The sequence below is a fragment of the Oryzias latipes genome, chromosome 15 (genome assembly GCF_053564925.1).
Source record: "Oryzias latipes strain Hd-rR chromosome 15, Olatipes_Hd-rR_3.1".
Taxonomy (NCBI): Eukaryota; Metazoa; Chordata; class Actinopteri; order Beloniformes; family Adrianichthyidae; genus Oryzias; species Oryzias latipes.
In genome coordinates, this window is record NC_136251.1 from 30,150,822 (window position 1) to 30,176,855 (window position 26,034).

A 26,034-nucleotide genomic window follows, 5' to 3' on the forward strand; every position below is an offset into this window, starting at 1 on the left:
TGTCAGTCACTTTCTTTGTCAATAAACTGAACCAAAACATAAACCATTTACACCAGGAGGACCCAAAGCGTCGATAGGTTGATCATGAAGACAGTGTGGGCAGATTATAGGCCGTCAGAAATGAACCCAAAAATAATATCGTTGAAAAGTATTCATTACTATAATTCCATTCAAAAGGATTAGACTTTCATGGAATATAGTTTCAGAGCCCAATGTTTGATTGATTTCAAGTATCTATTTTATATAAATTGAGGTTCCAGCTCATTAAACCCACAAAAACAGGATTTCAGAAAGTTAGAAAACTCGAGAAATCAGCTTTGCTCCTCAGTCATTTCAAAAATATAAATATATTTACCTGACAGTTGTAGCCCGTCTCCCGAATGCGTCTGAATGTGGTTTTGAAGCTGTTCCTCCACCTCATTCCCGTCTTTCTGGAGGTCTGCAGGTTCTTGAATCTTGTCCTTTTGATGATCTGCTGAAGCCCACGCTCTTCTCTTGTGCTGCTGCATCTTCTCCTTCCATGAGACCTTCTGTTTGGACACAGCCAGCCTCCTTCGCTAGGAACCTTTTCTGCTTCTTCTGGTGGAGTTTTATGGCGGATGGCACACAGCGTTGAGGTTCATTCCCGCTAGGAATGTCTGTGGCTTACCCAGATTACGGAGTGGATCAATGACGGTCTTCTGGACAATTATCAAGTCGGACGTCTTCCCCATATTGAACCAAATTGAACCAATTCAATGACATCTGGAGAACCAGTGCAGGCGATTTGAGTTTAAATGTTTTGTTGGTGAAACTCAGAGAAAAACATTTTTGTCCTGCAAATTTTGGGCAGATTTCTCCACAGTTTTCTGGGATTTTATGAGCTAGAACCCCAATTTCTGTAAAAATAAACAAATAAATACTTGAAATCAATTAAACTGTTGGCCCTGAATCTGTATTATATGAAAGTTTAATTTTTGGAATGGAAATATTGAAATAAATTCACTTTTCCACAATATTCTAAATTTTTGGAAAAGGTCTCTCTCTCTCTCTACAGTATATATATATATATATGGTTATTTGAGAAGCTTGCATGCTGAAAAGTGTGTGCACAGCTGATCCCCCATAGTTGTTTTGTGTATTAAAGCAATTTGATAAACACAAATAAGCAAATAAAAGAATCAGTCTTGTGTTTGGATTTTAGCTGCATCATTCTTCTTCTCCTGAAGCCTTGGCTGGCGTGCATCCACTACATTTGTGAGGTTTTCATTTAAAACACAAAAGCGTCAGAGTCCTGGAGGTTGTTTTTTTTATAGCTCCAAAACACTAATCTCAAGCACAATGGGCTCTTTTCAAGCAGCACTTAAAACCTCCCGGCCCAAACGCAGAGCAGACCCCTTACAGTGGCATTGTGTGCTAATGTTCATAAAGCTGCTCAGCTCAGAGTAATGGAGTCTGACACAGAGCTGTGTGTGCTCTGGGGGCTGCTGGGGCGCAGCAGCTTCCAGAAAACCCCGAGTTTAGTTTGTCTCCAGGATGCGCTGGATTGGTTGATGTGTTGGAGGAGGAGGAGGAGGAGGAGTGGTTGCTCTGGAAAAGGGCTGAGGAGTCACTTCTGTAAGTCCATGAACAGAAGTGCAGCTTTCTTTGATGCGTTACAGAAAATAAATCATTTAACTTAAAAGTGCGAGGAAAATCTGGAAAACAGAGTGTGCGTCCCCTCCGGATGACCCCGCTGATCCCTCTCTGTCTGAGCTAAAACCTTGGAACCTGAAGTGGGACGGGCAAGCTGGGGGAACTGTGGCCCCGTCCCGTCCTCCAGCTTTAATGAGCACTGCGATCAACCAAGACTAAACCTCCAGGTGGAACAGGAGGCTGCGCACGCGCTCCAGACCGCTCCAGAGAAGAGGCGCTGCATGCGCGCGGACGGGGCTACCTTTTAACCAAAGCGCGCGGGATTACTGGACCCTCTCAGGTGAGGGAGCTTTCCTGGTTTTTGGGGGAAGTTTAGGGAAGGAGCCCGGAGGGAGCTCCTAAAGTGAGGAGGGACGTTTTTGCATCTGCGTGGCGCGTGCAAATTAGGAATTTATTTAGTCAAAACAAAAGTTTAATGCTTCAGATTTCTCCTGATTTCATCTTTGACATTCTGGATGACGACGATGCAACACTCCTGCTGCACACCTGAAGTAACTCTAAGACTAAAATCAAAATGTCAGGATTATTTGGATCAAATGATCAATTTACGTTCCAAAGCCTTTATTTTGAAAGGGCCTCACAGTGACAGGGCACGAGAGAGGAGATTTTCCAGCCTTTTAAGTTCTGCCTGACATATCTTTGTGTTCCCTCTCTGGTTTCCTGAATGTTTGGAAGAAAACTGATTAGGCGCAGGTGGTCTCCATTCAAGATTTCCAGCAGCAAGCTGCAGGCTGTGGCTTGCACTGAAGCCAGCGCCAAGAAGTAAAGTATTTCAGGCTGTGCTGCATAAACAAAGTGTCCTGCAGCAGCAGCAGCAGCCCAAAAGGCAGGAGGATTGACCAGTAGTATGGGGCAAGATAACTGTCAAGATGAAAGGTGTGCATACAAAGTTGTGCACAAATTTGACCGTCATCTTACCTCACACAGTAGAGACTTGTTGGATTGTCTCTGTGCTTCACAGTTACCTGCAGCAGCACTCTGACACCTGTGAACGGTGGGTTCAAACACTTCCTGGCAGCGTAAATACAGTCCCACTGCAGACAGCCACCGGGGTTTACCAGCAGGTCACGATTCGGGACAGACTGCAGAACTTGTGGAAGCTGATGCATTTGCAGAGAGACACAATTATTGTGCCGTGGATCAGTAGATGATTGATGTTCACGCTGCAAAAACACGTAGAAATAATCCACAAATTCTTCACATTTAGAAAAGAAAAATCAGAAAAACTGTCTCAGCAAGAATTCTTTAAGACATCTTTTCTCAAACTTTGCTATTTACTATCTTGCAAGAGAGAAAATAAATTTTTTTTTTAAATAGGGGTATTTTTAGGATCCATTTTTGTCCATCCTGCTCACCTTTTTCACCTCCATCCCCTCCGGGTGCTCATTGTGGCTAAAATGGTATAGTTGTCATTTTTTATCACCTTACTTTCTAAACTCTGCAGCTGTGGGATGCTAAACGTCTGATGCCGAACTGTTTAGTAGGGTGAACATTTATGTAACCAATTCAAAAAGGCTAGTAAAAACGGAGAACACCGAAGATATAAATCCGCACTGTGGAGCTGAATTATGCTTTAAACCCTTAAACTGTGTGAGCTGATGTGATTGGCTCCCTGCACACAGTGACCGAGGCTCGGCTACGGGAACTCTTGGGTTTTTCTCTCCACTTTGTTGTAGCTGTTTGCATGTTTTAAGCTTTGTTTGTTTTGAGTCTCCACCCAGTTAAAATTAGACGTTGGATGTGTTCAGTGGGCCTGAGAATACAGGTGATGTGACCTCATCCGGGGCCACGTCGCTCGCTGAACCGCCCCCTGCATCTTCTGAGCTGCTTTTCCTTCTGTGTTTGTCATTTATTACGGTCAAAAGCACATCTGAAAGCATTCTTAGAGTTCTGGCAGACCCGTTTATATCTTGTCCTTTAATCATGTGTTTTTGAAACCTTTCAACTAGTAAAACTTTTCAAACATTTATTTTTTTTTGGATGCAACATGTAACAGATTTGTCAAAATAAGACTTTGGTTGGTATGATTCTGTGTTTCCATTCCAAAATTTGGACTACCACAGGTGTGAGTCAGGTTATCCTTCATACTGTAGATACAAATATCTGTCCTAGCTTGTCCCGCTGTCTATTTTCTTCCCCCCAGGACACATTTATGAGTCTTCTGCCTGTTAACGCACAGCTCTGTGGAAAAAACCATGTCAGATTCTCACTAATGGTGCAGCGGGGGAAAGTCCTCCCACCGCCAAGCCCTCATGATGATTCCTCACATGAGATGCCATGTTTGCGGTCAGTGTAATTCATGCGCGTCGAGGTTATGGGAAATGTTTGCTATGGCCTCAGAGTTCCAGGTAACGTGCTGGAAGTTTTTGTTTACAGAGCCAAAAACCCCACAAATTAGTATTAATTAAGTAAAGAAATAAATCTATAGTACTCAGAGCTCCATATTTTCTTTGGTAAAATGTTACCAGATAATAGGAAATGTAAAGATTTTTTTAATCTTACCATTACTCTTTCTACAGCAGAGTTTTACCAAAGAGTCCCACCAGTTAGGCCTGGTAGGACTCTTTCTTGAGCTTGACAGCATCCCTTACTTCCAGTGTCCACCACCGGGTTCGGGGGTTACCGCCGCGACAGGCACCAGAGACCTTACGACTACATCTCCGAGCTGCAGCTGAGACAATGGAAGTGGAGAACATGGTCCACTCGGACTCAATGTTCCCAACCTCTCTCAGTTCCTGTTTGAAGTTCTCCCGGAATGTGGGAATTAAAGACTTCCCTAACGGAGGGCTCAGCCAGACGTTCCCAGCAGACCCTCACAGTGCGTTTGGGTCTCCCTAGTCTTTCCGGCCTCCTTCCCCACCAGCGAATCCGACTAACCACCAGGTAGTGCCTGGTGGACAGCTCTGCCCTTCTCTTTTTCAGAGTGTCCAAGAAACAAGGCCGAAGGTCGGCTGAAACAAGTACGGTACAAAGTTGATCATTGACCTCCTGGCAAGGGTGACCTGATGCCACGTGTATAGATGGACACCCTTGAGCTCAAACATGGTGTTCGTTATGGACAAACTATGACGATCATAGAAGTCCAACAACAAAACACAATTCAGGTTTAGATCAGAGAGGCCATTCCTACCGATCATGCCTCTCCAGGTGCCACTGCCATTGCCCACGTGAAAATGAAGTCCCCCAGGAGGACAATGGAGTTCCCCCCGTTGGGGCACTTTCAAGTACCCCATCGAGAGACACCAAGAAGGCCGGGTACTCTTAACTGTCCCCCACCCGAGACCTGTCCCCCACACATCCATGAACGTCTTTGTTTTCCTCGTCTGAGCTAGAATCTGGATCAGAACTGTACGGCTGGACAGCTACGATATAGCTGCCATTTTTGTTGCACCGCGAATGTTAAGATGAAGATGTGAGTTTTTCCTTTAAGTTGTCCTGTCCAACAGCTGAGCAGACAGATGAGAGCTGAAAGCCTATTGTGTTGGACAAATTTTACTCTTACAATAGGGGATATGAAACGTTCTTAACGCGAATAAAACCTAGAACACATGTGCATGAAGCACAGTGGTGGTGTGTAATGGTCTGGGATCTTTTTTGCACCTGGAAACCTGGCAGTCATTCAGTCACCATAAACAAAAACTAAAGAAAATGTTCTATTTGTCACCAAACATCTCCAGATCAGATCCCAAGCAAAAACCAGCAAACCTCTGACCAGAAGAAGGATGTTATCAGAAACCATGAGCTAAAACGGCTTCATGGACTGAAAACAGACATAATATCTGAACAAGTTAGTGCTGCTGAAGGCAGTAACTTCTTATTACTTCTACAAGCTATTAAATCAAGTGTACTTAACCTTTTCACACTATATTTTGTCTTTGATAGAGAAAAAATTGGCATTGGGTAATATATCAGGTGTTGTTGAGCTGAAGGGTTTATTACATAGTTTTAAGGCACACCAAAGGCAAAAAGGACTTTTATGTCTGAATACATAAAAGGAGATTTTTCTTTTGGGGTCACCTTAGTTTCTATTTGAAAGAAAAAACAACTGAAATGATCATTCAAGGCCTTTCAAACGCTTTTAAAGACGAACTCTAGCTTTTTTGCAATAAAAAAGCATTTGAAAAAATCTATAAAATCTAAGAGTTATTGCTGAAGTTCTTTTGAAATCTCCTGCATGGAAGTTCGGCTGCTGGCAATTTCATTTTATTCAGGAATGCCTCGTAAAAATGTCAGTTCTGCAGCAGGAGCCGGGGTAGCTTGAGCTTTAGGGCCTTATAGCTGCCCTCAAAGATGGGGGGGGTGTTCTTCGGTCACTGCCATGTGATCGCTTTATAAACGCGTAAACTACAACCGCCAATCTTCACCTACAGTCTGTTTTAAATCTGAATCTGAGGGACAGATGCACGAGGTTTTCCCTTCCCTGAAATAACGGACCCTGCAGCTTGATGTGGCCGCTTCCCTCAAACAAAGAAACCATTCGACTGAAAACAATTCCCCATCCCTTACGCTTTAAATTATCTTTGTCTGTGCTCTCTAATAAGTCGAGCTGGATGGATATTAGTGGGAGGGCTCCTGCATACAGTTTAGTGTGGATGTTTGAGGTGGAGTCTCTGATGGCCTAAAATACAGTCTTTATGTGATCTGCCCATCTTTGATGTGTAACAATAAAAAGGGAAATGTTTAGCTGCTCTTGTTGGCTTTGTGACGGAGTAACTCGGTTCTTTGTGTGGTTCCCGTCTGAAATCTGCATCTGTGGACACCAGAACTTTGACTTCAAAAGGTCTTCTTGTGTCTCTAGGCTGCACAAGGACATCTGGCTGAGCCGTTGAACCAAGGAACCACCAGTCATGTCCAGACTACCCGTCACCGTCATCGTTTTTGGTGAGAAAGCAGCCCGTCTTTATGTGGACCTGTACATTATCTACACTATGTGCGTGCAGTTTCATTAGACGTTCCACATCAGTTTGCTTTCACAGCATCAGTCTGCAGACTATTAAGTGATGTCAGATGTTTCCCCGCAGCGCTCCTGGCGTTCTGTGCATGCAGGGCGAAGCCCAACGGATCAAAGAGCAAGAAACCAAAGCAAGGTGGGCATCGTCAGGCCTGTCATCTGGGTTTCTGTTATCACTGTTTACGCTTCCTTTTCAGTCACTTCCTCAACATCTTGAAGTCCATGAACAAACATAAACATCTAACATCCAGTCATTTTGCGAGCCAGTGAAACAGCGTTTACTTTCTACACTAGAACCAGAGAGTTTTAGGCCACACAAACAGCAGCGATGGCTGCAACACAAAACCACTGATCCTTCACTCCCACAGTCAGCCTGCACAGAAACCCAAGAAAGGGGAAATGTTGGAAAACTAAACAATTAGTTCATAACAAATGGTATTCTCATAACTTTTAAATTCTGGCAAAATTTTGTTTTATTTCTACAATAAAGAATACATATTTTTGGTCTTAAAAAAGCTGATTTTTTTATGGAAACTAATAAATCAGTCAGTATGATTCCTATGTTAAAAAAGATTTTTCTAAAGGACTTTAATACACTCTAATTAACAACAAGTACTAGAACACCAAAGTAAAAGGGTCTATATCATGCAAAATCAACTTTTTAAAGTTTTAAATGTATTGTAATTGTTAATTTCTCATGAAAAACAACCCAAAGTGGTATTTGGATCCATTCAAGCATTTGAGTATTCCTCTAAAAACCTGCCCTCTGAGCACCAGCCCATCCCAATCCACATAAACGAGTGGGTTCCCACACTGTGACCTCACAAAGTGAGAAACAGCCCCTTCCAGTAAGAGTCTGCGCTTCTGATCCCGCCCCAGGCTAAGACACACCCACTTTCTCTTTGGAGCTAGCGGTGATCGGCTAAACGCTTCCCTTTTATACACACAATGTACACATCCATCTTCCTAAAAGTTTGGATGTTGTTTGTTTTCGTGGGAGAAATGACACGCTGCCGAGGCTGGCTTTAGTTTGACGTTATGAAATAGCTGGCGTCTCTCCACAGGGAGAGAAAGGCGTAGCCTCAGAGATCGAGTTGTCTTACTTCCGGGTTGGAAAATGAGCAGCAAAAATAACTACCGTAATTTCCGGACTATAAGCCGCTACTTTTTTCCTGAGCTTACAGCTTATACAGAGACGTGGCTAATTTATGAATTTAATTGGCGGCCGCCATGTACGTACTTTCTGACTCAGTGAATGGTTTGATTTCTTTATCTAACACCATACACAAGTCATTTGTTTTTCAACACACTAAACAGCCAAACAGTATGGACCTCACTTCAGGTCTTAGACACTTCAGTCATGGTTCAACAAAACGAAACACGCATGCCCGGCCGCATCCCAGAATCCTTTGGTGCCATTAGACCCAACGTGCACGTGATCGCCGCTACAATATGATGCAGCTTTCAAGTTAAAAACAATCGTTAAAAGCAGCGTGAAAAAATCCACCATCACCAACGGGTTTGGAAAAGCTGGTCAGCTGCGTGACGGAGAGAACAGCGCATGCTCAGGAGTGAATTTACCCCAGAGTCAAAGTGACTCGGCTGGCTGCACGTAAATATGTGGGAATAACATCAGCCTTTATTTTGTCGGGACACGACTGGAAACACAAATCCACGTGATCGTTTTTACGGTTTCTAAGGACTGACCGGAATTTTGCATTGAAAAACTAACAGCCGCTGTGTGAGCTGGAGAGATGTTCTCCTGCTGCTCGTTCACATAGAGCTGCGGGGCCGATGACAGTCTGATGGCTCCCACACGTAACAACGCATCCGCCCCTCATCAACAAAACGTACAGTATTAAGTCCGATTGCTCTGCACAGAAACGATTTGCTCCTCCCTGGAGCCGGCCTGGCCAGATGTGTCGGAGAAGATAGGAAGGGGAGCGCGCGGGGCGAGCGTAGAGGCGTCCGCGGATCAACAGTGTTTGTTGTGGAAGGAAACTTCTGACGCACGCGCCGTGCTGGTATCGCGCTGAGGCGCTGGTATCGCGCTGAGGCACGCTCTTTTTAGTCACCGCTGCTTTATTTTACTGGTGTTTTTTTAACCAGCCCTGTTACTCCCATAACGCTGCCGCGACATAAGCGGAAGGAGAGCTGTTCCTTTTCACCCCTCCATGCACTGCTGCTACTTGCTCATTCTTAAACACGTACAACAGTGTGGCGAGCCGGGTGTTGGCCCCACCTTTAGCCCCTAAGACTCATGGGAAATGGGGGATCGCGGATGTAAATTTCTCCTCATAACTGAGGGATGTAATGTTGATTATATGGTTACTGTTTGTAATTTCATGTATGATACCTAGATTGTCAATAAGTAAAAAAAACTAAAAATAAAATAAAATAAATAAAAAAACCATAACTGAGGAACTTGTGAACAGAATAGAGCTCCATGCTGTTTGGCAGATGTGGGTATACTCAAATTCATGAGCCTGAGGCAAGGCTGACTCCTCCCACAGTGTGGTAATGAATCACACTTACTCTGGGAGTCAGGATGTGGTTTGTCAGGCGTTGCTTAATACATGCGGCTTTTACTCCGGCGCGGCTTGTGTATGTTTAAAAGTGGTTACACACGTGAAAATGGGTGGGTGCGGCTTGTAATCGGGTGCGCTTTGTAGTCCAGAATTTACGGTAATTTCGGTATTTCATTCTGTGTGTCAAAGGTAACATATTATCGTATATAAGAATATAGTTTATTCTGAAAGAAAAGTATGATATAAACCTTTTAATACATAGTTCTGATAGGGAAGCACAGAAGTGGGAGTGCTATGATATGGGCTTTCATGAACAATAAGAGAGATCGTATTTGAAGATGGTAGTAGAGGTGGGTGGAGCTGTGTGAAGTTTGCATGTTCTCCCCATGTGGGTTTTCTTCGGCTTCTTCCCACTGTCCAAAAACATGCTTCATTGGTAAAGTGGCAACTCTAAATTGTCCATAGGTGTGAATGTGAATGGGTGTTGGATTGTGACTCTGCGACAGACTGGCGACCTGTCCAGGGTGTCCCCTGCCTTTGTCCATAAGTGGCCGGGATAGGCTCCGGCAGCCCCGTGACCCTGAGAGGGAACAAACGGAAGAAGATGAATGATGAATAGTAGAAGTTTTTTTTGCTGAATTTCTGATTTCACTCTCATTAACATTTTAAAAAGATGTAAATTTAAGAATAAAGCACAATAAAACACAAGTTTGCAAATTAAAAACAATTCCCAAACAAAAACGATGGGAAATCTTCCCATCTGACATTTTTAGTTCATTCTTGCTCGTTTTTAACTTTTTCACAACTCAATTTGCAATTTTCCCTTAAGTATTGAAGTGTTGAAGGTCGCTCTCCTGACAGTCTTAACCCTTTTTCTTCTGCTGTCTACAGTTGTTCCAGATGTTGAGTGTGACGTCAGAGCAGGGAAGATCAATCTCCAAGAGTTCATAGTGAAATGTCCTGCACGCTGTAAGGAAACCCGGCAGAAAGTCTACGGGACGGGAATGTTCGCCTCCATCTCCAGCATCTGCAATGCGGCCATCCACAGGTGAGCACCAGAGTTCCAGGTGAAGATCTTCATCCAAACGGTGTGAGATTCATCAGATCAGTAAACATTGCTTCTACAGCGGCGTGATCACAAACTCTGGAGGAAAGGTGATCGTGAAAAAGATGGCCGGGCAAGACGCCTACAAAGGAAGCAACTCCAACGGGGTTCGATCCCTGTCCCTGCCGAAGTGGAGGGAGTCCTTTGTTGTCTCAGGTACTGAAGACGAAGACAAAAGACAAACAAACCCTTGGTTTGTGTCTAACGCTCGTCCAAAAGATCCATCTGTTTTGTTTTAGTGGGGAAGCCGAAGAAAGGAGTCGTCTACCCGTCCACTCTGGACTACGTTCCTTCAAGACCAACCTACGTGAAAACTGGTGAGCAGAAGGATGGTCCATGTCGGTGACGGTTCTCGTTCATCCATCCATCATTTCTCAGCGAAACGTTTCAAGATGGAAATTTTTAGGTCTAGTTGCCACGACTTAACGTCAAGACACGATGGTCAATAAATGCTCGTCATGGCTATTGTTGAATTCCTTCCCTACTCTCAACTTAGTCCACCATATAGTTTGTTTCCCCAATCCAGTGCCCTAGGAATTTCCCAGAAGTCTCTATGAAAGACGAATGTTCAAAGATGCGTTTGGCGAATACAGTATAGACCACAATGCATTGACCACAATGCATTTTATTGTATTTTTTATAAGTCGCCCAAGTTTTCGTCATCAGAACACAGTGGATTCATAAATGCTGCAGTCTTTCTAAAATGTTCTTTGTATTCGATTAAAAACACGGAACGTTCTTAATCTTTAGGAAATCAGTGACGTCATATTTGTCATTAAAAACGTCCCACACTGTAAGGTTCTGTGGTAGTTTAGGGAGCAGCAAGGGAATTTGGACATAGTCGAGATTTTCAGGTTTCAAGTCTATATTTGAGTAGTTTTTTTGACTACATTTCTAACCAAACATATCAGGTTTAGCTTTTGAACACTAACTATTACAGTTTTTTTTTTTAAATAAAAACGTTTCGAGTGTTGCTTTAATTATGATGAGGATGTTTTTAACCAAAATCCCAAAACCTAAATGTCTTAAAAAGCCATATTTCATGTTTATCTGAAGCTTCCATTTCCAAAACCTCCTCTACATGGGCGTGGCTGTTGGCACTGAGCTGAGTAGCTCCGCCCTTGATTCCCCCTTTTCTGCAAGCTAGGTTTTGCATGAGTGAAGAGCTTGACAAAATTGTGTGTGTGTGGGGGGGGAGGGGTACAAAAAACAGTACTGATAGTAACTGATAGTCTCAGAAACGGGAGAAATTGTTGAATTCACTTCAGCAAATTAAATGAAGTGACATTAAGAAAGAATATGCGCACGTCATTTTCCAAATAGGTGCAGCCAGAGCTGAACTATCTTCTTGGCCACACGGACCCAGAGGAGCGCAGGTGTGTCTTGTGTTTGCCTTAAAGCAGGGGTGCCCAAATCCAGGCCTCGAGTGCCGGTGTCCAACATGTTTTCCAACCATCCTGCCATTGAGGCTCCTTATTGGCTAGACACACCTGATCCAGGAAATCAGCTGCAGATAAGACGGAGCTAATGGAGAACTAGCAGGAGGCCAGCCTTCGAGGCCTGGATTTGGGCACCTCCACCTTTAAACTCGTAAGGCCATCTCAAGGGACATCATGAAATTGGAACGTACCATTGTCGTGCATACGGTAAATGTATCTAAGCGTTCACTAGGATGGTATAAATATATGTGCATGATCATATTTACTTTATGGGTTCATCCATTGTCTATGATTTTAACATTTTGTGTGGGTGACCTGCTTGCTCCGTACAAGTTTTACCATTTTTTGCCCGTATTCGCCTGTAAGAGCAGTTGGGGCTGAGGCAGAAGGCTGTAGTTTATCTACTGCTCAGGGAAAAGAGGTTCCTGTGGGCAAATATCTCAGCGTTTGGCTCCGCTGAACCTCCCTCCGTTTGAACGAGGAGTTGGAGTCGGCCGAAGAATGCCAGGAATGCATGACAACACAGAGGTTACTGTAGGCGCTCTTCCTCCCTCTTCATCCTCCTTCTGAATTACCGCCTTCATCACTTATTTGCTCTCAGGTCAAAAGGAGGTTACCACGGTGATGCCCACGACAACCACAGCTGAAAGCACCACAACAACTCCTGCACCAACCACCACCACCACCACCACACCAGCTCCCACCACCACCACCACCACCACCACCCCTCCATCGCCGCCGACCACCAAAGCCCGAGCAGCTGCCCACAAAATCAGGGACACAGGTGAATGCAGAAGCAGAGGTCTGCCGCCAGCAGGCCGCCTTTTAACCTAAACACAACCAGGTTTGTTTAAAAACTACAAAACAAACTTTCCTCTCCGACAAACGGAGGATTAATGAGAGCGGCGAGTCATTACAAGCAGTTACAACTGCAATTATGGGAAATTACAGTCGCTCCCTGACGGAGTTAACGCGCTACACTCGTAGTTTCCTGAGTGATTAAACGGTAGACGAGCCCGTTTTTCATCCCCGATGAGATGAAAACGCAGCTGCAGATCTGAAGGTATGTCTGTAAATGAGGTGGGCGCTCGTCCAAACGACCACCACTCATCTTCTGTTACATTAGCTGCTTCTTTCTATTCTGGCACTCCATTTGTCATTTTTCTGTCTAGGCAGCAGCCACCCTTACCTCGCCCATGTGGCTTCCACCAGCTCAAGTAAGTCAAAGAAAAGGGACCACTGCTGTGCTTTGCTGAGATGATAGTTGAAAAAAGAAAACTATTTTTAAAACGTTTTAATCAGAACACTTAAACTTTTTCGGCATTGTTGGCATTTATTTGCCTAAAAGATTTTTCTGTCTTTTCGCATCTTCCACAAAATAAAATAGGGAAAGCTTTTTTGTGCCACAAGAATAAAATACAGCAGAGTGAAACTGGTTTCAGAACTGTCCATGTTTAGTTGGAATTCGCCTGAAAGCTCACCCCCCCTCCCCAACCAAAGAAAGGATGACATCACAATGGGAGAAACCATCAAAAAAATGAATCTGTTTTGGGGATCCAAAAGACTGTTTCCAAATCCACTAACACAACCAAACACACACATGTTGTGGCAAAGTGTTAGATTTGGGCTATGTCTGAATTCCTAATACTTAACTACTAAAACATTATATAGTAGTGCCCTTTTTTGTATTTTAAATGGCGAATATGACATCATCAGTTTCACAAAGTTAAAATCGAATCCATATGAGCAGGATAAAAATGTTAATGGTCTAATAAAAAAATAAATTTAAAAAATGTTTTTTGCAAAAATTGTTTAAACGCAATGCATTGTGGTCTGGATTCTCAATCTAGAGAGCATCAATGCACACTGATTTCTTGCAGAGACTTCTGGGAAATTTCTACTGCACTGGATTTTGGAAGAGTAGATTCGGACAGCACTGGAAAATGGCGAACGCACTATATAGTGCACTAAGTAGTAAGTAGGGAAGGAATTTGGACACAACCTTGGTGATTTTCTCACAAACGAAAACATTTGTTCAAGCGATCTCCACAAAATTTCACAAACACGACTAGGTTAGGTCTACAACCGCAACCAAAGTTTTGTTAACCCTTTAAAAAAAAAAACCTTTAGTACCTTAAACAACTTCAAACTACTCCAAGAGTTTTCAGTTCATCTACTCGTAGCTCCCCGGGCATCATTGGGAAACTAATTAGGAAAAAATGTTGGAAATACATTTTATAGATTTTGAATAGCATTAACTCGCAAAATTGACGTTCCCCAGTTGCTCGCGTCAATTTCTACCTGAATATGGTGAACATTTAATACATGAATCCCTGGCTCAAACTGAACGAAATAATATAGCATTTGATATGAACATATTAAGATTGTGGGTCTGTTTAACAAAAAAAACCTTTGTTGCCAAGGAAATCCAAAAATGTACTTTTGCTGATTCTTCCAAGAATGATATAGAACTGTTCGTCATCCCCAGGAGACCAAAAAATAAAATGGTTGCTATGGAGATTAGAAGAACAGAAAAGGCAACATTTTGAGAAAAGGATTTGTCTTCATGAATTTTGTGTATGTGTAGCTCTAATCGGTGGGGCAGCAGTCGCTCAGCCACGGGGGCGGGTCAAAATGGGGTGTCGAGGACAGGCAGCGCCTGCCGGCGGCTTTAACAATTTTTTTTCACCATAAATGTGTTTTGATAGTATTTCTTTTGCTAATTTTGGGTAAAAAGACAGTTGGTTTGAAAATTATTCACATTTGACTTTAATTGTGGTTTTTTTTGCCCAAAACAGAGTAAGTTACAGTAAATGTTTTTTGAATTTTAGCTCAGAGTGTTTTTAAATCTTCTGGTGGCACAACTGGAAAAAAACATTCTCTAACGTAACGTAGTTGAGTTTGTGAGCAAATTATTGGGATTTTTCTTTTCATTTGTCCAAAATAGTCTGCGTATGCTCCAGAAAAATGTTTCAAAATCAATGATTCCCCTTTTTCTTGAACTGTTCCCGTTTCGCCTTTCCCATTTGGCCTGAATTTGCCCCACACTTGTGTTATTGGTGTAGGGCAGTCTCCCAGTGGCCAGGGAAAGAGCCCCAGCCAAGGTATGTGTGTGAACCCTGACCTGATGGAGGAAATTTAATGAGTCAAACAGAAGTTCAAGTGTGACCGAATGTTGGCGTGTCTTCAAAGTGTTCAGAGGAACCTCCTACCCCAACAGATTCCCTCAGCGTGCCAGTGCAGGTAAGGTTTTAAAAAAAATCGGCTTAGTCTGGATTTGACTTATCCTCCTGATTACCAGGGAAAAACTATTTTGGCCAGTCAGAATCTTTACAAATGCTCCAAAAACGGTCATCTCCAGAGCCCCACCCCTTCACATTTGGTATCACTGGAAAGATCACAATGACCTCTGTAGATCCCAAAAGGAGTTCATTCAGTAGTCTTCCATGGTTGGGAGATACTGCGGTTTGTAAGTGTCATCTGCAGAGGAAACCTTTGCATTGTGGGTAATCAGGAGGATAACGTGGATCAATCTGACGTTCATTCCTTCCTTTGCTGCTTTTCTGAAGCCTTCTGCCTCTTTGCTCAGAAACTGCCGCTTGCTTAATTCCAATCATGTGTTGTCCATGTCCAAATCTTCCTTCATCATCATCAATGCTGTATAGATTTTCTCTCTGTAACCTCCTCAATATTTCTAATTAAAGAAAAAACCTTCATCCAAAAACAGGAGGAAGTCCACAGCTAAGAGGGAGAACCAATGGATATTCGTTCCCTTTGAAAACTCTCCATCAGTTGTTCATAGCTGAAGGCAAAGTGATTCAGAGAAACGGAGCGCTGACTAGAAGCGTCCATGTTTGCAGAACAGAAACTTCCGGGTTTGATTTGGAGGCTTCTGGAGGCTTCTGCTCTAGAACATCTAGAAAGTAGAGTTTGCGTTGGTTTTAAAGTTCCACTCCGATCGTCTCTTCATCTTTTTTCAAAGTGTTCCCAGCGGTCTGTTAATTCTGAATATGCTGTTGTTTTTTAGCCAAAATCTAAAAGCCTGTGTCATTTTTCTAGGACATAGTTTCTGCAGAGCGGCAGGAGTTAATTAGAAATTTGCCTCCGTTAGCGCAGAGCAGCCCGCCCCCCTTCCCGTCCCCGTTGGGTGACAGCTTGTAGTGGGTCTTTTAAGGAAAAAGAGAAATCTGCATTTTTCTGCAGTGATCCAAACTTCATTCTGCTTCCATCACAACATTCTGCCCACAAGACAAAATCTGTCATTTATCAACACGTTGGAACGAGTTTGCAGATAGATGAATCTCTGCGGTGCTCCTGTCCTCTATAAAGTTACGTATTTCCAAATGCTTAAACGTTTTACTCCTGCTTAGAAAGTCTTCAAAGAAGAAAACGCAAACAAACAAATCTAAAGAGACTAAATATGATGATTTATTTTGAGTGTTTAGCCGTTTCCTCCCTCTTTTTAACGGCCGTTACCGGAGTATAAAAGATCCTTTTCCACATCAAACACCTTTATTTTTAAAGTAAGAACAATAAAAAAGAGGATTTACTTTGCAGTTTCTTCTCACTAAAGGAAAATGTTTGACGTTAGAGTCAGAATTTGAGTAATTCATTAAATTTCAGAACATTTTTGAGATTGTTCCATGGAGGTGATCCTCACGCATGAAAAAAGGCTGGAAAGAGTGTTTTCCTTTGTGAAAGCAGATGAAGACAGGTCTAATCTTTGCTCCAGGTCTGCGCAGACCAGAGGCAGGATCTGCCATCAGGAGGCCGCCTTCCTCTCCAGTCGGACCAGGTCAGCCTCACCTGCAGCCTCACACACAGGAATGCGGGTCAAGGGCAGGACCTGTGACCCTGATGATGATGATGATGCCATTCAGCCTCTCGGGGTCAGCGCTAATCCGCCCCATCCAGCATCTCACATTCCTCTCAGGATAATTGCTGTTTTCTGTCATGATGAGGACGAAGTCGCATTTTCATTTTAGCGGATGAAATGAGGCGAAAGAGTCCAGCATGACGCCTGTTGCTGATATGATGCTGTGGAGGGAAAAAATGGCTTTCCTCAAAGGAAAACGGCTGCATTTGTGGAAAAACGGGGAGTCTTCTCTGCTCTTTCCTACTGCCTGGTTCTCGGCTTTTACGACGCTGGTAAGGGAAGTTCCCAAGCACACGGGTGGTCAGTCAGGTGCATCCTCTGCTGCAACACAAGCAGGTAATGAGGAGCGCGAGCAGCCAGAACGCTGATAACCACGGGGACGGTTTCTCTGTTACGCCTCCCTCTTAGGTAAGTCCCTGATGAGAAGCGCGCTCTGTCAGTACAGTAATGACAGCTTATCACAGGTACCATGTGGTCTGGTTTCGTTCCGTCCTTTCAAAAGTGGCGCACAGAGATGAAAGCGGGCCAAGCGAGCCCCAACAGAGGCGCGTGACCCAGGCCGCGAAGCTGCAGGAACTGGGTCCGGTCTCCAGAAGGAAAAGCTCCTGAAAAGCGGGCGAGGTGTGGCTCGCCTAGGAATGCGTTTCTGTTTTTTCGTCTGTGGAATGCACCACCATGGATCATCTAAGAGCAGACAAGACGTCCTCTGTCTGAATGGCGGCATATTGGGAGGATTTGATTTCTAAAACATCATTTATTTGACAAACTCTTTGCTGCTGGAATGCTGGTCGATGCAGGAAGCAGGTTTTCAGATTAATGAATAACAGTTTTTTGAAAGAAAATCCATTGATTCCTTTAGGCGGTTTGTTCAGGAGGAGGTCAAAGGTCAGAGGTGAAGGTGAGCAGCACCTCTGCGTGTTGATTTGTGACCCATTTGCATTTAAAAGGGCTACAATTGTTCTTTTTTTTACATGAAAAAGGCACACATAGGTAAATGGAGAAATGTAGATTTCATCGGAAACACAACAATGTGAGCGTCTCCGTCAGGAAGCGGTGAACCTTTGGCCAGCAGGGTCTCCCCTCTTACTTTGACAGCAGGCTTAGAAAAATACCCCCATGCTTCAGTGGAGCCCCCTTAAAGAACAAAGGCCGCTCTCCATCAGCGGATGGGAACCTGGAAGCTCCGGCGCTGTGTTTGAATAAGGTTGCCCGTCTGCAGCAGAGAAGAGTGTTTTGTCGTGTGTCACGCAGCTCATCTGTTCACACCTGTCAGTCAAATCTCTGTCATTCTCTTTTCATTTGATTGAAGCTAAACATTTGCCAAAAAGAGGCGTGTTTCCAGCTCGTTTCTGCTTCCAGGGCAGCAAGAAACAGGGGCTACCTGTCCCTGAATCAGGCCTCAGTGGCCCAGGCTGCAGCCGTCTGAATGACTGCTGTATGCTCAGCGTCTGGCTGAACATCTTGTGCGCCCTCCACTAATAATGTGGTCGTTTTAGTGGAGGTCACAAGTATGCGCCGCCTGCTTGTCTTGAACGCAGCTTTCTAATGTTTCCCCGCACAGCTTTTTCCCGAAGGGACTGGCCCCCCTCTTCTTTTCCTCGTCACGATTGGTTTCCTGGAGTCCGGCGACCAGCAGGTATGAGAGATGGCACCGGCCAATGGCGAGTGCCGATATGATCTGGGTTTTCACGTTATTTGGCTGACTAGTGGTTGCTTGGGAAGTGGGAAACAAAGTGACGACTACTCGGTAGCTCAGGATGTCAATGAATGCTGTTTTAAGCCTTTATAGTTTAAATTTGATATCATTTTATAATATCGCCAATTTGAGTAAATTCGAAAAGCTCATTTATATTGTAAACTGCTCCCTTTAGCCCCTCCCACATTCCTCCCCATCTCAGAAATACATACAGGCCTTCTGCAGGCACACTTCTTGTTGTAGTTTGTAAAGTTAACAAAGCAACCAAACTGGGTTTGTCTTAGGTTTGAGGTGTTTATCCCCACAGGGAGCTCTTTTTACACCCAGACCGTTTTTTGAATGAACAGTTTGTTACCATTTTTTCAGCAGACTCCTGGCCGATTGTGACCCGTTAGGCCAAATCTCTAGCTAAACTATTTGGTTTACAAAAGTCTAAACATTCAAATACAAGTTTGTATATTTTCTAATGATGACTCACTCATTGGGTGGCCGGGATACAGATATAGAGTGGCTGACCTTAGTTTGAAAGATCGCAGGTTTGGTTCCCATCTGTGTGTCGATGACACTGAACCCCACATTGCTTCTGGTTTTTGCCGTTGTGGCATTGTAAGCAAGCCGCACTGCCATCAGTGTGTGCACGGGGGAATGTGCATGTAAAGCGCTTTAGGCCTTAAAGCAAAGTAGATGCACGTCTAAATATACACCATTAATCATTTACCATTTTCCTCAACCTTGAATGACTTTGTCTCTCTGGAACTCTCTGGAATCCTGATGTCAGGAAAGCCAAGCTAAGCGGCCCGTTTGGTTTCCGTTAACCTGAGGACATTCATAAGTGCGTCTGTGGAGTTGGTTTTCCCGGCAGAAATGTAGCCTTTTTTTGTAACATTTTACAGAGAATGACTTTTTGTGAAGCTGAATTTGCCTCAGAGCTGTTTAAATCAGGAAGTGCTGAAAGTGGCCAGGAGTCTGCTGAAAAAACGGAGTGGATGTGTTGCATCTGCATTTGTCAAAGTTGGTTGATTGTTAAGGCATATTTAAAGAAAATCTTTAAGCTTGTTTTTGTTATTCTGAACTTAAATGCAGAGGATGCAACAGTGACTTTTTTTAAATTCATGAACTGATTTTTCTTTAATTTTTGTATTTTAATGACACAAAAGTCCTTTTCCGTCACAGTTATTGTTTGTCACTCAGAGTTCACTTTTGTTTCATTTAAACTGATAATTGTTTGTTGGAACAGAAATCTGTTATAATAATTAATGAAACTTTTATTTATTTGTTTATTAAAGTTTTTTAATGTAGTAGTTTGTTAAAAACTATTTCATTACCAAAAAAACAAATGTAATTAACTAACAGCTTCTTTCTTATTATTTTAAACACAACTTTTGTGGTCATTTTTGTGAATTTTTCCAGACTAATCTGGTGGCCTATAGAGAAAATAAATCATTAAATGTATTAACAAAATCCTGTAAATTAAAATATTTAGTAGATTCATCTGTACTGTAAACTTTAAATGTGATTTCACAGCACAATATTCTCTGCTGCATATTCAGATATTAGCTATTCAGTTCCAGACTCAGGATACGCATGGAGTGAGACAGACACACCTGAGATCACAGGTAAGCAAATGCGCCGATTCCCTTCACTGCAGCCAATGAGAACGTCTGCATTCTGCATGTGGAAACACAGCATGTTGGTATAAATGAGAAACCTGGATATCTGCTGGACATTCTGTTGACTCCATGGGGAGGTAGCTGTCCTCCAGGACCGTCTACCTGCCATATGAGAGTCTTCTAGAACCATAGAGGAGGAGCAGACATATGCTGCATGGTAGATAATGTGATGTATGGTGATAATTCTGCCTAAAAAGCTGTTGTTTTCACTGATCTGGGATCGGTTGCTGAGGATTGGTGACCAATCTCAACCATGGAAATGTCTGCTTTTCCACCTGAAGTTCCCTCCCCACTAACAGGTTTCCCAAAATCCTTCTTTAGCTCGGGATCGCAGGCCTGATTTCTCAGAATATGAGCGCTGGTTTTATAGCTTACCGTATGGACCATACGGTAAGTGTTCCTCTATCTCTATTTACTGGGCACTAACACCTTTTCAGGTCATGTGAGTGGGTTGGGTATGTGGAAATAAATATGTCAGTAGTTCCAGATCAGCTGTGTTTACCTGCTTCAGGCGTAGTCCCCGTTCACTCAGAAGGAAAATATTCTGGGCTACACAGCCCTCTGAAAACGCACTAAAAGAGCCATGTCTCGTACAAAACAGTCAACTCAGCGCCGAGGCACAAAAATATCCGGATGGATTGTGTTTTTGTTGCTCGTATTACAGCTGGTTCTCACTGCTTTTTGCTCGATTTGCTTTTAGCTCCCCGATCTACTGACGTAGATGGAAAAATGCCCCTGGACACAGCCCATACTAAAGGTAAGCAGCCGTTACCTTGGTTACCAAGGCGGTATCATGATAAAGCAATGGTGTATGTACAGGTATAAGTGTGTGACACGGCTCGTATGTTTTTTGTTGATGCAGTGGAGGCGGCGGACGCCTGGAAGCCAGAAGCAAACCTTTACGACGCAGGTAAGGATGGAGCCGCCGCTCGCTCTGCTGCTCCGAAACCAGTCGGTAAATCTCTGAGTGTGGGTGCCGTCCAAAACCAAAGGGAGAGTTGGGTTTCTGCTCAGCCTGTAATTGAAGGGAGTTTGGGGAAAAGTCACAGAGTATGGTTTCCTAAAGCACAAAGCCACGGCCAAACATTTGGGATGACTAAAACGTGGACAAACGCAGCAGAAGAACGCCGTTTCTACAACAGGAGAGTTTCTTCTTTTGATTTTTTTGATGCTGGAAAGTGAGAAAACTGTACAAATTTTCCCAAAATGTATTTTTTATATGACTGCATAAAAACCATGAAAAGTTGGAAATACATTCTGTCGTATTGTTTTATGCTTCAATATGCAGCTCATCAGCATCATTTTGAAAACTTTATTTTTTTCACATAAAGCTAATCAAAGAATGCTTTTCTTTTACAATAAGCAAAGCTTTAATTATTATGATTTATTAAAGGGCTCAGAGAATTTAATGGATGTTATAATCTGGTATTTTCAGGTTTCATGGTCGTATGTCTTTCTCCAGTTTTGTTTTTATTGCCTTAATTTCAGGATGTGATGGGGTTTTTTTTTGTGCTTTTCCTCTCAGGTTTTAGCATCAGAGAAAGAGAACCTGTGCCCAGAGCGCCAGAGGTCGTCTCCCAGGGAGATCCAAGTACGTCCCGCTACGTTTGTGTCAGCACATCGGAAAAGTTCATTAAAGTGTCGAAACCACTGATTTGATGGACTGTGAGTCAAAACCTGTGGAGTTCCTGAGAGACGCAGAACTTTTCATACCTAGAAGTCTGTGTTTAACCCTTGTGCTATCCTAGGCACTTTACCATTGGGAGTTGGGTCATCTAGACCCACTAGACAGTGCTCTGAACCTTTTTCTTCAATGATTTGTGATCTTCACTGGTGTCCATGGATTACATGAAATCTTTCCACCTTTATCCACCTTTGTCATGGTAGGGGGAACACGTCAATGGAAGGGGGGGGGTCATCTAAGATAGCACAAGGGTTATATGAAAACCGAATGGATTTGAGATGGATACCCAGAATGCTCGGCTTAAAATAGCTTTAGTGGTTAAAATTTCTAATAAAAGTTTAGAGAAATTGTTTTTTGGGGTAAATTTTCAGCAGGTTACCTTTTTTTGTTTTCAAAATGGTGACAAAAAAGTTAATTTTTCCCTTTAAACCTGACTCTGGCCTGAAGATGGACGTGACTAAACCCTGGATAGAACCAAGCAGATTCATCATTTGCATATAAAGTTCTTTTTGAACATTTAAAGAACTTAAACATCTAAATCTGTCAACAACTTTGTGGAGAAAAACACTTGTGAATCCTCAGACTGGAAGATTTCTATGCAACAGTCTTCTATGAAAAGAGAGAATGATGTAATCATGGCGTGTGAAAGCATGAGCCCAGCAGAAACGTCACTGTGTGCAGATTGTAAGGTGGACCTGGCCTTTCTGATGGATGGTAGCTGGAGCATCGGAAAGCGGCGCTTTAAGATCCAGAAGGACTTCCTGGCAGAGGTGGCACAGGTCATCAACGTGGGCGTCGCTGGACCCATGATGGGCATCATCCAATACGGGTAACACATCCATCCTGATCCTGCTTTTCACCCGTTTGAGGTGGTAAAACTGCAACAAGCTTTGTCTTTGGTCTGAAGAGACGAGCCGGTAACGGAGATCAGCCTGAGGACTTACTCCAGCTCCAGAGAAGTGAAGGCCGCCGTGGAAAAGATCGTCCAGAAGGGAGGCCTCTCCCATGTGGGTGAGCGACCCCCTGCTGCCAGCTCCAGCAGATGCCCAGAAACACAAGTGTGAAAGCGCAAAAGGGTGCAGTTATCGCATTGCTCGCTACCCAGACGCGTTTTCACGAGCAGGGATGGAATTAAATCTAAAATTGCCGCGAGACTAAATTACAGTCCTGCCTCTTGGGAGCCGTGTTTTTCTGCTCTGTGACCAAAAGGTTGTTGCTTTTACCAGCTTGTGGCGTTGGCTTTCAGACACATAAGGGCCGGTTTGCTGGTGCGTCAGCATGCACACACCGCCACAAGCCTCTTTATGACCTGCTAAATTTTGCATCCTGATCCAAATAGCGTTCGGCCTTAACTGCTCTCTAATCATGCAGCTCTGTAAAAAGCTGTGTAGTCTTCCAGAGCCTCTGCTGTCATTGTTCGGACCACCTGCAGCACAGTCCCAGAACCAGGGTTTTGTTGTTTTTATCTAGACAGTTGTGTCCTTCAGATCCCAGTCCTCGCTGTGGATGGACGTAGTTAAACTGGGTTCCTGTCGCCCCCTGGTGTCCCGACAGGAAGGGCTCTCTCCTACATCAACAAGCAGTACTTCAGTGACGCTAACGGAAACCGGGGAGGAGCGCCCAACGTTGCCGTGGTGCTGGTGGACGGTTGGCCCACAGACAAGGTGGAGGAGGCGTCTCGGCTCGCCCGGGAGTCCGGGATCAACATCTTCTTCGTCACCATCGAAGGCCCCGACGAGAGCGAGAGGCAAAACCTGGTCGAGGACAATTTTGTTGACAAGGTGTGTGTTCATGTCATTCAGGTTTGTCGGTGCTTTAGGACCCCCACCAATAAAAACGGGCTTCTTTTTAACATGTTCTTATGGTATTTTTCTGATAATGGAGGACGTATATAATGAAAATTTAGATTAAAATTGCATTTCCGAGTATTCCTTTAATCCAATCGCTGTGAATCAAGAGCAGACAAAAACTGCGGTTGGAAAAGCTTGTAGGTGTGATGTTGAAGCTACTACGGCAAGCCATAAGCTCCCTGCTCTGCTCCATTATGATGCATCCACTTGCAGACAAATAGATCCACGTTTGTCTTTGTTTTTCTCCTCTGAGCTGGAATCTGCCTTATACCTGTACGTCTAGATAGCTCCAATATTGCTCGCCATTTTTGATGCTCCGGTAACGCTAGGTTGGGGTTGTGTAGACAGAACTCCTGCCCATGACCCAGAGGGGAATTTCCATCAAGACCACTGGAAACGCTTTGAGAATAGATGAAAAGCTGATCGGGGTGGGACTTTAACATGTCAATGCAGTGATGTGATGGCGTGTTTTTGACCCAACAGGCTGTGTGTCGCACAAACAACTTCTTCTCCCTGCCCGTGAACAGCTGGTTTGCCCTGAGGAAGGCGGTGCAGCCCCTGGTGAAGCGAGTGTGCGACACAGACCGGCTGGTGTGCAGCAAGACTTGCCTGAACGCCAACGACATCGCTTTTGTCATCGATGGCTCCAGCAGCGTGGGAACGGGCAACTTCCGAACGGTGCTGGAGTTTGTGGCCAACGTCACACGGGAGTTCGAGATCTCGGACACGGACACCCGCGTGGGAGCCGTGCAGTACACCTACGAGCAGAGGCTGGAGTTCGCCTTCGGCCAGTACAACCACAAGGCCGAGCTGCTGAACGCCATCAAACGCATCAACTACTGGAGTGGTGGGACCAGCACCGGCGCTGCCATCACCTACGCTGCGGAAAAACTCTTCAGCAAATCCAAACCTAACAAACGCAAGATCATGATTGTTATTACGGACGGGCGTTCCTACGACGACGTGAGAGCTCCGGCGCTCGCCGTTCATCGCCAAGGTAGGAAATGAGGAATTCATTGGAAGTGGGGAAAGTTCTTTTCATTTTTAAAGTTTTATTAACAAACCAACAAAATAATGTTTATTATTTAAAACTAGTAGTATTGACTTTTTGAGTTTGATTTGGTATTTTGGTCAGGACCAATGACTGTATATAAGAACTGGACCGAGTTAATGTGACATCATCCAGAGAAAATGGTTTACTTTTGGCTCCAAGTGAAGGAAGTCAATTCAGTCACCATTTTGAACCCATAAAACTGGCTCCACGTTGCAACCAGACGACATCAGTCAGTGGTGATTAGCCCAAATCAGTCTGAGTCGACGTTTCTATGGCAACCTATCAATCCAACATTTGGAGCCAGTAGACTCCACCTACTTTTAATGAGGCGTAAAACTTGAACTACAGAAAAAAAAAAGTGAAGATTTTTAAGAGCGTGCTGGAAAAAAAAGGTAGCAGAGCAAGAATTGATTTCATGTAGCCCGTTTTCAAGTGTTGTTGGAGCATGCTCAGTAAGGTCAAAACCTGCTCTGTGCAATTTCAAGTTTCATTGTAGTGAATGGGGATTCACTTTCTTGCATAACAAGCCCCCTAGTGGTTGCTTGGTGAACTGGTCCAAACCACTGTTTCCCAACACGCTTCAATCCGGAAGTCAAAAACCTCTTCTTTCCTCTCCTGATCCAGGCGTCATAGCGTACTCCATCGGCATTGCGTGGGCGGCCCAGGACGAGCTGGAATACATCGCCACCGACCCCGACAAGGAGCACTCCTTCTTCGTAGATGAGTTTGACAACCTTTACAAGTTTGTTCCTAAAATCATCCACAACATCTGCCAGGAGTTTAACTCTCAGCCCAGAAATTGAGGCTAAACGAGACGCTGAATCCTTTCTTTGAATCTATTCAGATGGTGTATCTGAGTTTGCCACATGTTAAAAGAAAAAAGAAAAAAATGGGGGGGGGGGTCTCATTTAGTGAAAGTTTGTCTAAACTTTAACAGTAAATAATTGATTAATTGGTGGTGATGCAGAAAATACCAATAAGGACACAAATTTAAAAGGTTAAAATTTTACATTTGCATTTTTTTTTTTCATTTCTTAGAGCAAAAGAAAATTATTTACCAATAATTAATCGTTTTTCACGAACAAAAACCCAGTCAATATTGCTGCTTCCGGCTCAACAGATGATGCTTTTGCACACAATGGGGGGAGGGGGGCATTATGCAGTTTACAGCTACATACTATGGAGTTCTTCCTAAATACTATGGTGCTAAAGATGGAACAATCTGAGCATGAAAAGCATAAAGAAACCAAAAATTATAATAAAAATGAGGACTTGGATGGCAGATGAGCTCAAGCATCTCAGAAATGACAGCAGTTACTTCAACCACTCTACTCTTAGTGGTTGTTTACAACATTGCAGTCATTTCTCAGTTATGTTGGAAGAGTATTTATAATTTTTTTTCCTTGTATGCCCTGTCTGTACATATGCTCATTAAAAATTTCTCTCTGTTCAGATAAGTGGAAATTTATATATTTTTTGCAGTTTTTAATAAAACAAAGTTAAAGTA

At 43.6% G+C, this 26,034-nt stretch overlaps 1 protein-coding gene and 1 long non-coding RNA gene across 10 annotated transcripts in view; one reads left to right on the forward strand and one right to left on the reverse strand.

The window, feature by feature from the left end:
• LOC111948822 (uncharacterized) overlaps positions 1-26,034 on the reverse strand; it is a 34,509-nt gene that overhangs the window by 7,670 nt on the left and 805 nt on the right. Inside the window, exon 2 of the long non-coding RNA XR_013647703.1 lies at positions 20,837-20,954. This is a non-coding gene — a long non-coding RNA (uncharacterized LOC111948822). The remainder of the gene's footprint in view (positions 1-20,836; positions 20,955-26,034) is intronic.
• Positions 1,571-26,034, forward strand: vit (vitrin). 9 transcript variants are annotated; one of them, XM_011484705.4, is made up of 22 exons: positions 1,575-1,954; positions 6,473-6,555; positions 6,696-6,761; positions 10,045-10,201; positions 10,281-10,414; positions 10,498-10,575; positions 12,299-12,481; positions 12,870-12,914; positions 14,763-14,801; positions 14,890-14,940; positions 16,430-16,492; positions 18,135-18,209; positions 19,820-19,885; positions 20,261-20,329; positions 20,640-20,696; positions 20,802-20,849; positions 21,465-21,530; positions 22,305-22,452; positions 22,531-22,634; positions 23,178-23,404; positions 23,957-24,470; positions 25,152-26,034. In XM_011484705.4, the coding sequence occupies exons 2-22, from the start codon at positions 6,522-6,524 to the stop codon at positions 25,328-25,330; spliced, it is 2,403 nt and encodes an 800-aa protein (XP_011483007.1). In that variant the 5' UTR covers positions 1,575-1,954; positions 6,473-6,521; the 3' UTR covers positions 25,331-26,034. The 9 variants fall into 9 exon arrangements, with proteins under 9 accessions (XP_078787655.1, XP_011483007.1, XP_011483009.1 ...); XM_011484707.4 differs by lacking the exon at positions 20,261-20,329; XM_020709750.3 differs by lacking the exon at positions 16,430-16,492.

Coding starts and splice junctions, on each gene's coding strand:
- vit (XM_011484705.4), top strand. CDS start 6,522: ATGTCCAGACTACCCGTCACCGTCATCGTTTTTG. Junction 6,556..6,695: donor CGTCACCGTCATCGTTTTTG/GTGAGAAAGCAG, acceptor GTTTCCCCGCAG/CGCTCCTGGCGTTCTGTGCA. Junction 21,531..22,304: donor CGTCTCCCAGGGAGATCCAA/GTACGTCCCGCT, acceptor CACTGTGTGCAG/ATTGTAAGGTGGACCTGGCC.